General features: G+C 34.1%; 2 protein-coding genes across 3 annotated transcripts; one reads left to right on the plus strand and one right to left on the minus strand.

Annotated features, from left to right (window-relative positions):
• The first annotated feature begins 2435 nt into the window (after positions 1–2435).
• On the plus strand, positions 2436–14467 carry LOC142554027 (potassium transporter 7-like). The gene is made up of 10 exons (XM_075664635.1): positions 2436–2915; positions 5088–5316; positions 5608–5856; positions 5986–6036; positions 6864–7124; positions 9916–9968; positions 10080–10194; positions 10413–10667; positions 12050–12572; positions 13476–14467. The coding sequence occupies exons 1-10, from the start codon at positions 2643–2645 to the stop codon at positions 14005–14007; spliced, it is 2541 nt and encodes an 846-aa protein (XP_075520750.1). The 5' UTR covers positions 2436–2642; the 3' UTR covers positions 14008–14467.
• Positions 14158–16439, minus strand: LOC142554028 (copper-transporting ATPase PAA1, chloroplastic-like). 2 transcript variants are annotated; one of them, XM_075664637.1, is made up of 5 exons: positions 16072–16439; positions 15928–15981; positions 15473–15626; positions 14939–14991; positions 14158–14814 (listed from the first exon to the last, which is right to left on the minus strand). In XM_075664637.1, exons 1-4 carry the CDS (start codon positions 16369–16371, stop codon positions 14978–14980), a joined length of 522 nt encoding a protein of 173 aa, XP_075520752.1. In that variant the 5' UTR covers positions 16372–16439; the 3' UTR covers positions 14158–14814; positions 14939–14977. The 2 variants fall into 2 exon arrangements, with proteins under 2 accessions (XP_075520752.1, XP_075520751.1); XM_075664636.1 differs by having other exon boundaries at positions 15928–15984.
• Positions 16440–16848: the final 409 nt, after the last annotated feature.

The following is a 16848-nucleotide window of genomic DNA, read 5'->3' on the forward strand; positions in this document are numbered from 1 at the left end:
TTTAAATCATAGGGACTTCATTGGGGCAATTGAACAAACATTTGGTAGGCACAATGAATTGCTAGCTCCTTTATAAATGAATTCAATTGAAACTCTTGATCAATGAATACATAACAAAAATTATATCAAGAACATAGCAATGAAAGGAGCTAGGCATCAATAAACATGGCTTTTATACATATATATATCATGTGAGCACAAAGGAAAGCTTCTACTTACAACGACAAGCACAATGGTTGCTAATGTAACCTTGATTGAATTCCTACATCAATAAACACAATAATAACCAACCATCATCAACATTAATCCAAGAAATCAACAATTCAACTTAATCCTTCATGACTTCAAACCCTTCCAACTCCAAGAATATAAAAGTTCTTACCTTGTAGCTTGAAGTCTAAGGTAGGAGACACTAAAACTTCCACTAGAACCCTTGAAAAATGAAGTAGAGAAGTGGAAGGAAACTTGGAGAGAAAAAAGGCATGAATCGATTTAAGAAAAAAGGAGAAGGATAGAATGAAGTAGAAACCTCTCAATTCATGTTATAAGCCTTCAAAACTACCAAAAACGTGTTTTCAAACAGCATTTCTGCACTGACTAGCGCCGCGGCGCCATTCCTGGGCGCTGCGGCGCCCGAGCAACGGGCCTAGCAGCGCCTAGGCGCCAGGGCTTCGGCCGGCTCTGCCACCTGCAGCGTTCTGCGCGCAGCTTCCTCAAATATTGCTCCAGAAATGCTTTTTCCCTTCATAATTAGGAAAAGTGGTAAACATGAAAGTTGTAGCTCTATGTCTTGGCTTGCATCTCCAATTAGCCTCATGTCATTTGAAGGTATGAGTAAAGAGTTATGCTAAATCTCCCAACATGTGTCATATCAAGAACAACGATACACACGACACTCTTCGGGGCGCTTTTGTCTTGTCTTCCACAATGATTTGAACAAAACTCAAAACATGAAAGTTATAACTTTATATCTTATCTTTCTAATGGAAGTGACCTCAAATCAATTGGATCAATACATAAAACAATATGCTAAAACCACAACTATTGCCAAACTTTTCATACCGTTTCTGCACTTCCATTTCCTATTTGGCTCAAGATCAAATTTCTATTCTACCCATTCATTTCCATAATCATCACCAACTATGAACATAATACCAAAACAATAACCATTTTATTAAAGATATCCATAACCAGTAACCATTCAACATAATCTCAACCAGTAAAGCATAAAATATGATCATAACAATAATAAATCATAAGGATTAACATAATAAAATGTTGGGCTATTACAAAAAGTATGTAATAATAATAATAATAATTTATACTATTAGTTAAGGAGAGATATTTCGATACCTACCTAACTTTTTTGATGAAGTTTCTTTCCTTAATTCTGAAAATTTATCTCTCACACTCTGATGTCAATGATTTTGTTATGGAAGACTCATAAAAATGATTATGTTTTATTTATTAAATTATTATTTTATTTAATATAATATAATATACTTGAATTTGCATATTTTATAATTGTAAAAAAATTATCTTCCTAAATCATGACATGTTTAATTTAATAAACATCATAGGTAAATCAAATTTTATTTTAAAAACAAAATATGAATAAATTATATTATACAGAAGTATTATTATATTATAAAAATCAGATATGTCCAGTGGCTAATAAAAATACAAAAACTCTTACGAAAACGTATCATTAGTCAATTTTATGAGACAAATTTTTTACCCGATCTGAACCATGAAAATACATTATTTTTATGCTAAAAATATTATTTTTTGCTCCAGGATCGAATCGACCTATATCATGAATATAAATCCGTGAAAACTAGGTATGACAATATATCATGTTTGGATATGATGCCATATCCTCCGTCTTCATTCCCATTTATTATATTCATTATCGTCTCATCCTCATCGGGTATTCAATTTCATCTTCACCCCATACCTATACCCATACCCATAGAAGGATTGAGTATTCATATCCTATCCAAAATATCATATTATCCCATATAATATGTATTTTCTCAAATTCGAATTATTTTGAGTAAGTTGTGAATTTTATTAAATAATTGAGAACAATAAAAAATTAGCAAATTAAATAGTATAGAAAAAATAACACAATATTAGAAAATTTTTATCATAGTATTATTATCCAACAAAAATAACATCAACTATATACTAATAATTTTATTCATTTTATCAAACCAAATCATTCAACAAAAACATATTAAAATTAACATAATAATAAAAAATCTTTAAAATCCGCCCTCGTCTCATACCCAACAATCATCGTATCTGATTATTTATTTATTTAATCAGATAAAAAATCTTCCTCCTAAAATCTTCTATTCGAATCGAGTATCGAATTTGGAAGAATTGAAAAATAAAATTAATGGAAAGAGAAGGGAAAGACAAGTTCGATTACAAATTGGACCAATAATAGTTGCGTAGCCGCCAAATAAAGAACAATCAGATCTGAGATTGGATAGAAATCCTTTGTTACAATCTTCAAATCAAATCATTCAATCTTAGACACGTGCGTATAAATTCACTCACCGACTCGAGGAAATTTATGTTGTCGAATCAATGTATGATTTCGTCTAGGAATTCCCGTGTACGCACGTAGTTGGATGGCGGAGGGATCGTCGAGGGGGAAGAGTGATTTATCGTCGTCGGATTCAGTTGATTCTCGGTGGGTGTATCAAGACGAGGAGTGGTCGCAGACTGTTAACGACGGCGAGGAAGAAGGCGGCGGCAGTGGCGGAGCTGAGGATTCTCCGCGGCAGCTGGATTCTGATGACGAAGACAGCGGCGAGTACAAGTTGATACGTACTGAGCCTAGGATTGATCCGTTTGACGTTGAAGCACTTGAAGTTCGTGGCGCTCAGAGGAATAATTTTGAGGTATGAGTGTTTTTTAAGTCGAGCCCTCGAAGCTCTTGTATTTCTCCTACTCAGCCAAAAATGGGGATAAAGGGGTGGAATAGGTCTTTCAATTCTTCTCATAATGATTGCATGCCTGGTTTGATTTCAATAAATTGATCGAAAGGACTGGCACAAGAGGAACGTAATGCAAATTATTTATTGAAGTGGATTGAATTCTATAAGTATTTTTAATTCTAATTTCTTTAGAGGTCGAACTTATGCTACTGAAATTTGAAAATCTCCACCTTTAGCGTTGCTGCTGATTTGTGGAGTAGATTTCTGCGCGGCCATTTATCCTGTTTTTGTACTCGGCCCATGTTCATTTCAAGGTCGATTGATTTCTGTTGCTTCGTATATGGTGCATACTGTTCAACTGACTGTGTAAGGGACGAAGCCATGATTCATAAGTATTTAGGACTGGTTCCATCCTATGTTAGACAATAATATGTCCAGTTAAAATCGAACCGAATTTCCTAAAATCAAATTAACCGAACTTTTTTTCCAACAAACCGAAAAGACCGAACTTTACTACGAAAACCTAACAAACCAAATCAAAAAAATCGTTTATTTCACTCCGTATCACAATTAACCAAAATTTTAGAATTTTTTTTAACAATAATCATGTTTTAAATAAAAAAATACAATATAAAAATTGGATGAAATAATTTAAATTTTATTTATTAAAAAAATATTTTTAAGTATAGTACTATTATCTAATAAATTTTATTAGAAATTGTAATATTTATATCTTTATAATTTATAAAAGTTTAGTTTGTTAGGTTAACGAAGTTTTTAAAAACTGAAATTGAACCGAACTAACCTATATTTTAAAAAATATAAACCGAACTTTCGAATAAACCGAACGTAGGACCAAACGCTTGCCGTTTTACCAAAAGCTATAGCTGGTGGTAACGGTGCAACTCAAATATTTTAAATCGCAGAGCAGCCTAAGCGTCATGGTTCGATCGCTCTACTTAGTAGGGACAATTATTGCACCTCGACCAGAAAAATTCAATATTCCCAAAAATTTAAAACAAAGAATTATTTTTCAAATCTCATACTTATTCAATATTTGGTTATTATAAATAAAAAATCACAAAATAAACCTAATAATAATTGCACATAAATAATCATCAAACATTTCAACCAATTAATTATTATTCCAAAAATCTGCAACAATAGATTTTTAGGGTAAAAATTCAAACTCCAAAATTCATATACCTCGTAGGACAATATTATTGTAACTCGAATAATCACAACTAAATATTCACAACTAAATATTCAACATAATTTTAGTGTCGTTGAATTTTTATCTCGAAATTGCATAATTTCGGAACATACGACAATAAACAAACAAATACACAATATGAATTATGATTTGTAGGAGTTGTTTTATTTTTAATTTTTAACATGGGTCTAAAAAATATAAAAAATGAAATTGATAAAAAATTTGTTCTATTTTAATATGAGCTGAAAAAAATATAAAATTTAAAATTACTAACTTTTTTTTAAAAAAAATAGGTGGGGCTGGAGCCCACCATAGCTCAAGGGTGGCTCCGCCCCTGACTCGTGTCTTCTCCCATTTATTATAAATGTCAAAATGTACCTGTAGCAGCCCCAAGGCTCTGCAAAGCTTCCTAATTCCTCTTGAACTTACTGAAATCTTGGTATCCCAAGTGATGCAATGAATGCTTCGCGCTTTTGATAATTTGAAGCTTGAGAACAGTAATCTCATAAAAATTAATAAAACACCGTCCTCTGTTTTGACGTGACGGATTGATGAATGATAATTAGGCATCATAATTTTTGGTCTGGTGGAAAATTCCTTTGAGCTAGAAGGTCTGAAACCCTGCAATCCGAGACAGCTGCATTTGATTTAGTATGATCTTGTTGTTTTGGCTCGCATATCCTGCTAATGTAAATCACTTTGGTCTATGTGGGTGTATTAGCTATTTCTAACTACTAAGATAACAAGCACCAAGGCCCTTGAATTTTTAGTTTCAATTTTTTTTCTTAGGAATCTGTTAAATGTTACATTATTAGAAAACTGTTCTACTGAAATAGAACGTGTGGATTAAGCTTTTGATAGATTTCTTTACGTCCTGCAATAGGTATAGAATTGGTGTGTTGATTTTGAAATCGTATTCGCAGAATGTCACTTTGGCTAGGAAAATAGTACTCGCCTTTCTGACTCTTGGGGTTGTTTTTGGAGATGTTGGAACTAGTCCTTTATACACCTTCAGTGTGATGTTTAGCAAAGCACCAGCCAATGGAAAGGAAGATGTTCTTGGTGCATTGTCCCTGGTTTTGTACACCTTAATTCTGATTCCTTTGATCAAGTATGCCCTTATTGTTCTTTGGGCTAATGATGATGGTGAAGGTACATCACCTTGAGAATGTTCTTTTACACCACTCACAACCCACAATTATCTTACGCTTGTTAATGCATAATCTATAAGATGTTCTTGGTGCATTGTCCCTGGTTTTCTACACCTTAATTCTGATTCCTTTGATCAAGTATGCCCTTATTGTTCTTTGGGCTAATGATGTCGGTGAAGGTACATCACCTTGAGAATGTTCTTTTACATCACTCACAACACACAATTACCATAATCTTGTTAATGCATAATCTATAAATGAATCAAACTAGTTGATTGACCTATTGTTGCAGGTGGTACATTTGCACTTTACTCATTGATTTGTAGGCATGCTAAAGTTAGTCTTTTACCCAACCAACTTCCATCAGATGCTCGTATATCAATCTTTAGACTAGAGGTGCCATCAACTGAGCTGGATAGGTCACTGAAGATAAAGGAAAGACTTGAAGCCTCCCTGGTTTTGAAAAAGCTTCTCCTGATGTTGGTTCTTGCTGGTACTTCTATGGTGATAGCTGATGGTGTTGTTACACCTGCTATGTCAGGTGCTTTTTACCAGATTATTTTTTAGATCCATTTGTTCCTGGATAAATTAGTGATTTAGTAGTCAAAGACAGAAAGTGCTCTAGTGCATTATGAAAGTCTCGTGAAGTAGTTTATGACAATCTTTGCAGTGATATCCGCTGTTGATGGCTTAAAGATTGGAGTGTCTGGGATCAAGCAAGGTGATTAATATTTGTCTACTAGTTACATTTGCCAGAATACGTTAATGTATAAAATACTTTCCTTGGTTTTCAGATGCTTGAAAGCTATTATGATATTAACATCAGTCCAAACTGTTGCTTTGTTAAGTAAAAGATTAATACAGTGGTCATGAAATGCTGCTACGCCAACAATTTGAGTCTCACAATGATTTGATTTGATTTTGATTTTGATTTTGATTTTGATTTGATTTTGAGTTGAGTTAAGAAAATCCAAAAATCTAATTATATTATCCATTGTAATTTGACTTTGAATATTACCTTTGACTGTTGATTAAAAGTGGAGGATCCGTGTATTTAAATTCCACGTAATGTAATGAGTACCGAGTATTTAGAAACATTCTAGGAGATGTCAGCTTAGAAAATTTAGGATCTGTGGTGTAATCATTTGCATGCTCTCGACAATTAAATTGAGGTATGGGTACTTAAAGGTCATATCTTGTGATCTCCCCTTAAGGTGGGGTGATCTGAATTCCAAATTTGCAATTTAACCTAATATGTTATAGTAAATTACATGATCTCCATGCTTCATACTCGTAATTGATCTAATCAGACTCTTGCAATACTGACTTTTTTCTCACCTTTACATACTAATCGAATATAGTAATGTCCAATGTACAAAAACCAGTGGCACTAGTTTCTGAATGCTTTCTTTATGTATAGATCTAGCTTCCAAAATGAAATAGGATTTGTTCATATATTTTGTGCCATTAGTTGTCTAATGGCCATACATTCAGTTGAATGATGTACTCTAGCTGATTATTGAAAGGTTTTAGTTTTCTGGATTGCAGATCACGTGGTGATGATCTCAGTATCATTTCTTATAATACTATTCAGTGTCCAGAGGTATGGAACCAGTAAAGTGGGAATTGTCATAGGTCCTGCGTTGTTTATATGGTTTTGTTCTCTTGGTGCCATTGGCATATACAACCTCATCAAGTATGATACTCGAGTTTTGCGGGCATTTAATCCAATTCATATATATTATTTCTTCAAGCGCAACTCAACAAACGCCTGGTACTCCTTAGGAGGCTGTCTTCTTTGTGCAACAGGTAAATTCTGAAGAATGCCTCTGTTTATTTTCATGTTTAAAGGGAATTATGTAATTTTCTGAAGTCAGGCTTGCTTTAAATGTATGAAATTCAGTTTTCCAACACGCATCCTGTGTCAATCTTTGTTTGTCCTTTATCCTCATTTATAATTTTTGTTCGTAATATCATGGCTGAACCATTAAATTCTTCTTGATCTTTTTACTAATTTGCCAGAATCATTTACATTTGAATGCCAAAGAGGTTTGACAAATGACAAGTGATGGAATCTGTATAGACTTCAGGGATGACCATGAAGGACTTCAAACCAAATAAAAAATTTCCATTTTGTGGGAATGAATCTAAAGAGAAATGTACTCTTTATTTCACCATTTTATTTTGATACAGAGGAATAGGTATATATATGTAAATATGTACACAGTCCTAGGAAAATAGCCATTTATTCTAGGAAACCTTACAAAAGAATAAATGCATATCCTAGAATAAATACAGATCATATTTCTAAAATCGAACCAAATAATCAGCATAAATTAGCTCTATACAGCCGTTTAGAAAAAAATCTAATTCTGTCATTTCAAGTTTTCAACACCCCAAAAGCTTTGTTGGTAGAGATTCGTCATTCCCAACTTGTCTAAAATATTTCTGAATGTAGGATTACAGATTCCCTTGGGATGCATTTGGGGGGATGGATTATTTGGTTAATTGAAATTGATCATAATTAATATAAAACATTAAATAAACATGACAATGGATTTGAAGTTTATGTTGTTGCTTCTCTAAAACAACAAAAATATATTTGAATATATTTAAAATTCATCAATCCAAATACAACCTTGGTGAAGATGTCAACAAGTTGGTCACGAGTTTAGAAGATAAGGTGTACAAACTAGTCCAATATTAAGTTTTTCCTTAATGAAATATATCATATATGTATACTTAAATGTGTTTTATTTGATCACGTTGCACTGAATTATGGGCTATACTAATGGCATATTTATTTTTACAACACAATTTTATAGGTCCTTCCCAGGATAATCTTAGATCTTCTAGGATGATCTTAAGCCACAACAACTTGCAAATTCCTAATGCAATTGATCTGAATTCCAAGTTTGTGCTTTATCTTGACACCATACTTTATTTTCTTCTTCTCTGTTTTACAAAGTTTCCTCCTAATCAATATACCTATAAAAGTGTGGATAAAGGACATTGTTTTCCAATTGTGCAATGACAAAATTAACCTTCTATACACACTTCAAGAATATAATGTAACTCCTATATTAATTTTATCAAATAACTCATCTTTATACTACATTTAAATATTTTATCCTTTTAATTTTCTCTCTACATTTTTTTTCAATGATTTTATTATAATTTGGTGATTATATTTTTAGTGCAATTTCTAATTAAGTAATAAATTATAGTATCACAAAAAGATATATGAAAGTTTATTTCTTTTGTTATATTTCAAATTTTAATGGTGAAAATCATGCCAATAGTTTAAAATCTATATTTAATAATTATTATATGAGTATTTGATATTTACCATATGATCTTATTTGAATGTGCATTTCTTTACATATGTTGATTTATTTATTATTTTAAAACTTATTTAACAAGAAATTAATAGTTATCAATGTTAGTCTACGAAAGATCGATATATAGAATTTATTATCCATGATATAGAATTGAAAAAAATTCTTTACGAGATTAAATTAAATATTATCAGTTATATTTTACTATCAATATTACTATTTCATTTGTTTAATATTGTTTGTATGAGTTAATCACAATAATTTTAAATTGATAATTATTTGTCTTTAGTATTTTTTGCTTTTGTAGATTATGATTTATACATTGATAAACTCCATAATTTGGTTGATTTTTAAGTTATTATGCTATATACGTGGTGTTTGAATATATAATTTCTTTTAAAAATTTCTTTCAGTTCATTTTGTTCTATATATTATGTTCATCGCAATCTATTGTATAACATAAAATCAACTGCTTGAACTTTAATTTGGGAAACAATTTTGAAAGTAAGTTATATAAGTTCTTATAAATCGTCTAATATGATAAGAAATTAAGCCCAGATAAATAACAAAATGATTCAAATTGTTTTTTAGAAAATCAAATTTTTTTAATTTTTATAATATAATTGATATTACGTGCAATGCACGTGCATCATGCTAGTTGGGTAAAATACCCCAAACTAGAGCTTCTGTCTAAAACTGCACCTGCCCAATCCGCAAGTGTGTAGTCTTCCAGTTTCAGAGTACAATTTTTCTGTTGAGTATTCCTTTGCCTGGATCTGCTTCCAAGTACTTGAATACTTTGTAAATTGATTGAAGGTGAGATTTCTTTGCATTGTGCATAAACGGGCGAATCTCACTGCATTTGCTATATCTGGCCAGTGGCCACGTATGTGAGTGAGATATAGATAAGCTTGCCCACCAATCTTTGATATCTGCGATTGTTCAATTGGATTGTCACAAGGCTTGCGACCTATCATCTCAACGTTCTTTAGTATATCTAGAACGTATTTTTGTTGTGAAATGAAGACCCCTTTCCCCTGAATGTTTCCCGCTCTCTTTTTCTATCAATGGTTTAAAGCCAACCAACTTTGGGTGCTAGCTTGCTTCTATGAATTGTGTTAGAACTGCACATCAACTTTAAAGTGTAGTTCACCAGAAATCAAACATTCTCAGATGTCAAATTCAGCTTTGTCTTTATTATCATTATAATTATACTAAACCGGTAATTTAATTTATTTCTGATGATCAGTTTTGTGACTTAGGTTCTGAGACAATGTTTGCAGATCTTTGCTATTTTTCTGTGAGATCTGTTCAGGTAAGCAGCAAGCTACTGCCTTTATTCTTTTAGCATTCCTTTTAACAGAATAATATAGAAGATTTGTTTTTTTCTTTATTTTCTCACGAAAGACATAACTGGTTGTGGCAGCTCACGTTTGTGTTTCTTGTGTTGCCTTGCCTTCTGCTGGGTTATCTGGGTCAAGCTGCTTATCTCATGGAGAACCACGAGGACACAACACAGGCTTTTTTCTCTTCAGTTCCAAGTAAATATGAATTATTTTTATTAAGAATGAGATGCATTTGATCATTTGTACTATACTTAGACAATGTTGATTGCGCATCATTATTATCTTGATAATCGGTTCCCGCCTCCAGTCACAGTCTAGTGTTGTGAAATTTGAGATAGTGACAATTATTTCTATTTTGAGGGTGATCTTTAATTGCCAGCTAATGCAGGATTTTCCTTTGGTATCTGCTGCAGCTGGAGTTTTCTGGCCTGTCTTCCTCATAGCTAATGTGGCTGCATTGATTGCCAGCAGGACTATGACTACAGCGACTTTCTCCTGTATTAAGCAGTCCATAGCACTTGGCTGCTTCCCGCGTCTTAAAATTATACATACCTCAAGGAAATTCAGGGGCCAAATTTATATTCCAGTCATGAACTGGTTTTTGCTGGCGTTGACCCTGGTGTTGGTGTGCAATATCTCAAGTATTTATGAGATTGGAAATGCATATGGTAACTCTCAGATCACATCTATTTGGAGTTTGTTTATTTGCTTCGCATGATCCTGCCATTTCATTTAGGTTGTCTCTCTGCGCTTTTATGCAACTAGTCTTCTGTAAATTATAGAACTTCTCACATGTGTGTTGAGAAAGGTCCATTAGTATTTTAACGCGTAGCTGTGTGCTGAGGGAACTTGGAGCACAAGATACAAAAGGCTGGCCTTTCAATTAGGAGACACATGGAAGGAAGAAAATGGCATTTATTAAACAGTTTTAAATAAAAATAAAATTTAAGACAAACAATAAATTTTGACAATAAACTAATAATTAGTTATATTTTATGTCTTAATAAAAATATAAATTCCCCAAAAATTATCATAACCTGAAAATTCTTTCTATCTAGTAACTATCTGAGAGCACAGAAAATTTATACAATGGATGCAAGTAATTTTTGTCAGGTTAGGTCAATCATCTTGTGATTTGTGTTGGCTCAAAACCTTCCTGAAATTGATCCTACTGAGTTGGTTGGGTACTGATTGGGTTTTGGGTTATGAGTTTGCATGCCTTTTGCCCCCCTGGCACAATACTTTGAGAGAGAGGAGACAAGAAACGACGTGTTTGGTTTACTACAAAACAACCTGTCATTTTGTAACGACTGACATCTAACGACTAAGTTTGAGGACATAACATGCGATTGAATATAAGTTTGATTAAATGAAAGTTTTAATTTTTCAAAACTCATGTTTAGATAGAGAAGTTTGAAACCTTACTTAAAAAAAGTGGAAGCCACAAGCGGGAAAATTTAGCTTTTAGAATCTCAATTTTAGTTTCTTTTTTAAAATTGCTATTTCACGATTTTAGCAGAACAAAAACTGCTTCTATTTTAATGAAAAACGTTAAAAAGCTATACTGGAAAAATACTTTTTTGAGCAAAGTGCTGCTGTATTCCAAACTGATTTACAAAGCTATGCATTCAGTTTATTTATTTGTATATTATTTAAAAATGTGTTGTTTCCAGCACTAGATGTTTACAAAATTCCTAGTTAGACTATGTGTGTTTGGTCAGCACTATTTTCATCATTAAAACATTCAATCATTTGCGAAGCTAAAGAATTTCCGGCAGTTTTTAAGAAGATGAATCATTGGTGTTTCAGACCTGCTTTTCTGGCTTACCACCCATATAGTATTAGCAGTCACATATGCATGTGACTTCCACCTTATATTGGGCTGCTGGAAGATCTAATATGGAATTTGGTTAAGTTTGAGCTGATGATTTTCAAAGTATAATAGCTGTGGCTTCACGTTTATGATTGCCATTATATTTTTTTATTATATGAATTTGTGCTTCTACTAGGATCAGACAGGCTTCTGTTTTCTAATTTGACTTTCTTACAGGCATTGCAGAACTTGGAGTCATGATGATGACCACAATCTTAGTAACTCTTGTGATGCTTCTCATATGGCAGACAAATATTTTTGTTGTGCTGAGTTTTGCTATCATTTTCTTGTGTTTGGAGTTGACCTTTTTTTCTTCAGTTTTATGGAGTGTGGGGGATGGAAGTTGGATCATATTGGTTTTTGCCATTGTCATATTTTTAATAATGTACATCTGGAATTATGGGAGCAAGCTGAAGTATGAAACAGAGGTGAAGCGAAAGATGTCCATGGATTTGTTGCGGGAACTAGGTCCCAACCTAGGTACCGTGAGAGCTCCTGGCGTTGGTTTGCTTTACAATGAGCTAGCAAAAGGGGTACCAGCTATATTTGGCTATTTTCTAACCACTCTACCGGCAGTGCATTCAATGGTCATATTTGTATGTATTAAGTATGTCACCGCATCTTTCGTGCCTCAAAGCGAAAGGTTTCTGTTTACAAGAGTCTGCTCCAGAGGCTACCACTTATTCCGTTGCATTGCTAGGTAACTTCTCTCTCAAGAGTGTTTCGTGATATTAGTTTATGTGGTTATATGTCGTCCTCAAGCTGCCTTCACTCATCATGGCTGGTGGGTGGTATGTAAAGACAACTCATGTTAATAACTGAGAGGTTACACTGATTTGTTCTGGTAGTTCTATGGATATTTCGAAGTCTGATGTGGAAAAATACAGTGATAATGTTTTATGCTTCGTAAAGAAATCGATAGCTCATGGCGCGATTGGAATAATTATTTAGCTTAATAGGCCAACACCCAAAAATGCCATTAAGACTAATGGTCTAGTGGCCTTATATTGTGGATAATTTAATAGCATGTTGCACGGAACTCTCTCTCTCAAATTGAACAAATTAAATTCTGGGTTTTTGAAATTAATTCAAGCATGTGTTAATAATGTCAAGACATTTGAAAAATTACTTGACGCACAGGTACGGTACACTCTTGTGGGATATAACACTTCTCAAACTGACATCTAGATAGACCAAGTAGAGTGTCCATTTCACTTGTATTATTTGAATTAGAACCTCACAATCTGTTCTTACGAATCCTGAAATCAAATCTTCTTCAAGAATGCTTTCAGTAGAAATGAAAAAATCCTACATTTGGAATGCTGTTTTGCAATTGAGACCTGAAGACAATCGTGCTCGTTATTTATATAGTGGACTTCTTGTTTTTAACTCAATGATATTGAATTAGTTTAATAATACGCCAGACATGATTTTCCAAAGAGAAGGTAACCTCCATGTATCAGTTCTTGTTTATCCTGTCATTAACTTAGCAAAGTCTACTCCCACATTAATTTTGGGATAGTAGTGTTGCTTGTTTAGTGTGACTAGTAGCTGATTTTAAGAAGATTTTGACACCATGGTCCTCTGACTCTGCAATTAACAGATATGGTTACAAGGATGTTCGCAAAGAAAACCATGAGATCTTTGAGAAATTGCTGATTGAGAGCCTCGAAAAATTTATTCGCCGGGAAGCTAAAGAAAGGTCGCTGGAAACCGATGGAGATGGCTCGGAATCTGAAGAGGAGTATTCTATGTCGAAGTTTTTGATAGCTCCCAATGGAAGTGTTTATTCGCTTGCTGTCCCTCTTCTGGATGAGTTGAATAACAGAAACAATTTCATTTCAGAAGCAAGCACCTCAGAAGAGGTAAAACTAGCTTCCACTGAGCAGATGATAGTTGATGCTGAAGAAAGTCTTGAGATGGAGCTTTCTATTTTACGCAAGGCTAAGGAATCTGGAATCGTGTATCTTCTTGGGCACGGAGACATTCGAGCAAGAAAAAGTTCTTGGTTTATTAAGAAGCTTGTTGTAAATTATTTCTACGCATTCTTGAGAAAGAACTGCAGGAGGGGTACCGCAAATTTGAGCGTTCCACACTCACGTTTGATACAGGTGGGGATGACTTATATGGTCTAAACCCGATAACCAATTGATCCCATTTGGTGATTGGAAACTTTGGCCCGTGGATACGACGGTCTTAAGGTGGCAAACTTCAGAGTTCTGGTGGTTCCAGTATCTAAGGTATTGATCCTTAGCTTATTATGAATATTATTCATTTATTTATTAATTTTTCTTAAAATTTTGTAGTTTTTGGTGAATCTCTCTCGTTAGAGGTGGGAAATATTGATAGTAACATGTCAAAATTACTAATTTTTAAGTACATAACCGGAGGAGAGGGCGATTCAACATGGGTTTGAACCAAGGATTTGCGGTTCTTTCAAAGGTTATTTGTTCCGCGTGTATGATGCGTCTCTTTGTTGGATTTGAGCATTTTTGGAATTTCATCTGTTTGTATACTCTGCATATTCGTCGGTTTGCATGAAAGAATAATGTAAGTGTGAAATATTTACCAATTACCAATTCAAAGATTAAGAGAGATGAATGTACATTTACTTGATTTATATTTATACCTTGAATTCAAGTCCAATGAAGAGTTAGAATGCAATAAATAAATATATCAACATCAAATTATAGCATGAGCATTTTTCTCCATACCATTTACCATTGCTACTTTTTACAGTATTCCATACGTAGTTATAGAAACACCACTTTATTTCGTCACTTAATTATATCCAAATACTAAAAAGTATTTTTGAACAAGATATCACATGTCAACTCATGCTTGAGTGACTTGACCCACCAACTTATGAAATGGTAAATTTGCGTCGTTGGGGCAAATTCAATCACCTTGGATTAAATCAACCCTGGTAGCAGAATTTGAACCTATAGAATGTTTCACTAGTCAGTGTTTAGGGTGGATAAATGGTAAAAGGAGGAAAGAGTTGGACTAGGTAGACAGATGCAAATGAATCTCTCTATGTACAATGTAGATTGTAGAATGACATACCATGAAGGTGGAATGGTTGTAAAGAGAATCCCTTGTATCCTACGATTGTGCATCTGCATCAATAGCTCCTTCATCAGTAATATCCCCAGGAAGCTTATGCGAAAGCCCACAACTTACAACAAAACATTTGTCTACTTGAAAAATTAGAGGGCAGTCTCAGAGGACTAGTAGTTAGCATTTTAGTATTTGGCTGACGACATCAACATCTGCCTAAACATAACAATCCGCCCCATACTTGAGGGTTGGGACTGAGCCGGTAAATTCGACGAAGGCAACAAAGAGTAAAGAGGAGAGGCAAAACAGTCACAACTAATGTGATTCTGGCATTAAAGCCTATCTATAGTCATCTCATAATCGATTTATCACGTTTTTCTAACTTAATAACAAAATTTCACAATTTCAACAGTTAGGAAGTTGCGGGAAAACTTTCATGGTTGAGGCGACAGCAAACAACAGCAACTGCAAGATCATAAGCAGAACAGTGACTTGGCAAGCTAACTGAACAGTCCAAAAAATGGATAAGCAATAGCCCACCTCTGAGATTAGATTCGAATCCACAACTAGTCAAATGCTTTGCAAGAGCTTGCCCTAAATCCTTTTGCCATCCGGGTGCAACCTTGGCATCAGACACAAGCCATACAATTGCTGTCTCAGTTGTGAGATTCACATTAGCTGAAGAAACTGTTTCCTGTCGACAGTTCAAGAAAAGACAGCTCAATGATATTATAGTCATAAGAAAAACACTCTATAGCATCATCATGGGGAATTCTAAATTCTACTATCCTCAGGCTGTGATTCATGCCTCGGTAGGACACCCGGGCATCGGCCATTGAGATAAACTCCAAATGCTTGTCCATGGCATTAAGTTTTCGTCAAACATGCCAAAAACCGTTGTTACCAAACCACCCAAAAGATATTGATCACTCACACATAACTCAACTATTGATACATGGAACAAGTGAAACGAATTGTGAATTACAACTTCTTACTTGACTTTCTAGAATTCTCTGAACACTGGCCACGCATCCCTCGCATAACATCCCCTGCTGAAATATCTCCAGATTTAATCTAATGAAAAAAAGAAAAGAATGAAGGATATATGTGTATATGCAAACATTAAGCCGAATGCTTACCCGTACGTGAAGAACAATAGCATCAGGTCTCAACGCAGCAGCATCTGAAGCACCGGCGGGCACGGCATTCAACTTCCAGTATCCACCCTTGGCAGAAAATTGATACCGGCTGCTAAGGCGATCAACTGAGCCGAAGCATCTCGCTGAATAACCCGATCCCATCCGGCTCAGCTCCGAGTTGCACCAGAGTTGGAGGTGAGTGATTTGACTCGGACGAATCGTGAAGAAGCGGCGGTGGAGTTTAGCGACAGAATTGGAATCGAAAAGGTTGGGATTGGTAGAGAGTAACGTTGCGTCCATTGCTGCAGATTTCAGTGTCTGAATTCTGTGGCTAGAGGGAGGTGGGAGAAAAATTGTCCTTGCATTTCCTTTTTCTCACGAACATGAAATAAATGATGACTATGTGTATTAAAAATTTTTTAATAGTGTGTTCGATTGTTGTCAACATCATGGACATCTGAGATTTCTCGTTTGACGATCTCACAAATCATATTTATGAGACGGATCAATCCTACCGATATTCACAATAAAAAGTAATACTTCTTATAAAGTAATATTTTTTCATAGATGATCCAAATAAGAGATCTGTCTCACAAAATACGATGCGTGAGACTATCTCACACAAATTTTTGTCCAGAGAAGTGGGAGAGAAAAAAATTTGTTTCTCGGTATTTTCGTTTACCTCCGATATATTAACTCAAACATCAAATTAATATTTTTCGATATCATGATTGTATTTTTGATTCAAAATAAACAAAAGAGAAAATCAAGTTGACT

Source organism: Primulina tabacum, chromosome 8 (assembly GCF_025594145.1).
Source record: "Primulina tabacum isolate GXHZ01 chromosome 8, ASM2559414v2, whole genome shotgun sequence".
Lineage (NCBI taxonomy): Eukaryota > Viridiplantae > Streptophyta > Magnoliopsida > Lamiales > Gesneriaceae > Primulina > Primulina tabacum.

Bases quoted from the DNA above. Each gene is read 5' to 3' on its own strand.
- LOC142554027 (XM_075664635.1), top strand. From the start codon at position 2,643: ATGGCGGAGGGATCGTCGAGGGGGAAGAGTGATTTATCGTCGTCGGAT. The intron at 5,857-5,985 runs GTGCTTTTTACC...CAATCTTTGCAG, and splicing joins TGTTACACCTGCTATGTCAG to TGATATCCGCTGTTGATGGC. The intron at 12,573-13,475 runs GTAACTTCTCTC...TGCAATTAACAG, and splicing joins TTATTCCGTTGCATTGCTAG to ATATGGTTACAAGGATGTTC.
- LOC142554028 (XM_075664636.1), bottom strand. From the start codon at position 16,371: ATGGACGCAACGTTACTCTCTACCAATCCCAACCTTTTCGATTCCAAT. The intron at 15,985-16,071 runs GTAAGCATTCGG...GAGATATTTCAG, and splicing joins CTATTGTTCTTCACGTACGG to CAGGGGATGTTATGCGAGGG. The intron at 15,627-15,927 runs GTAAGAAGTTGT...AACTGTCGACAG, and splicing joins AGAGAATTCTAGAAAGTCAA to GAAACAGTTTCTTCAGCTAA.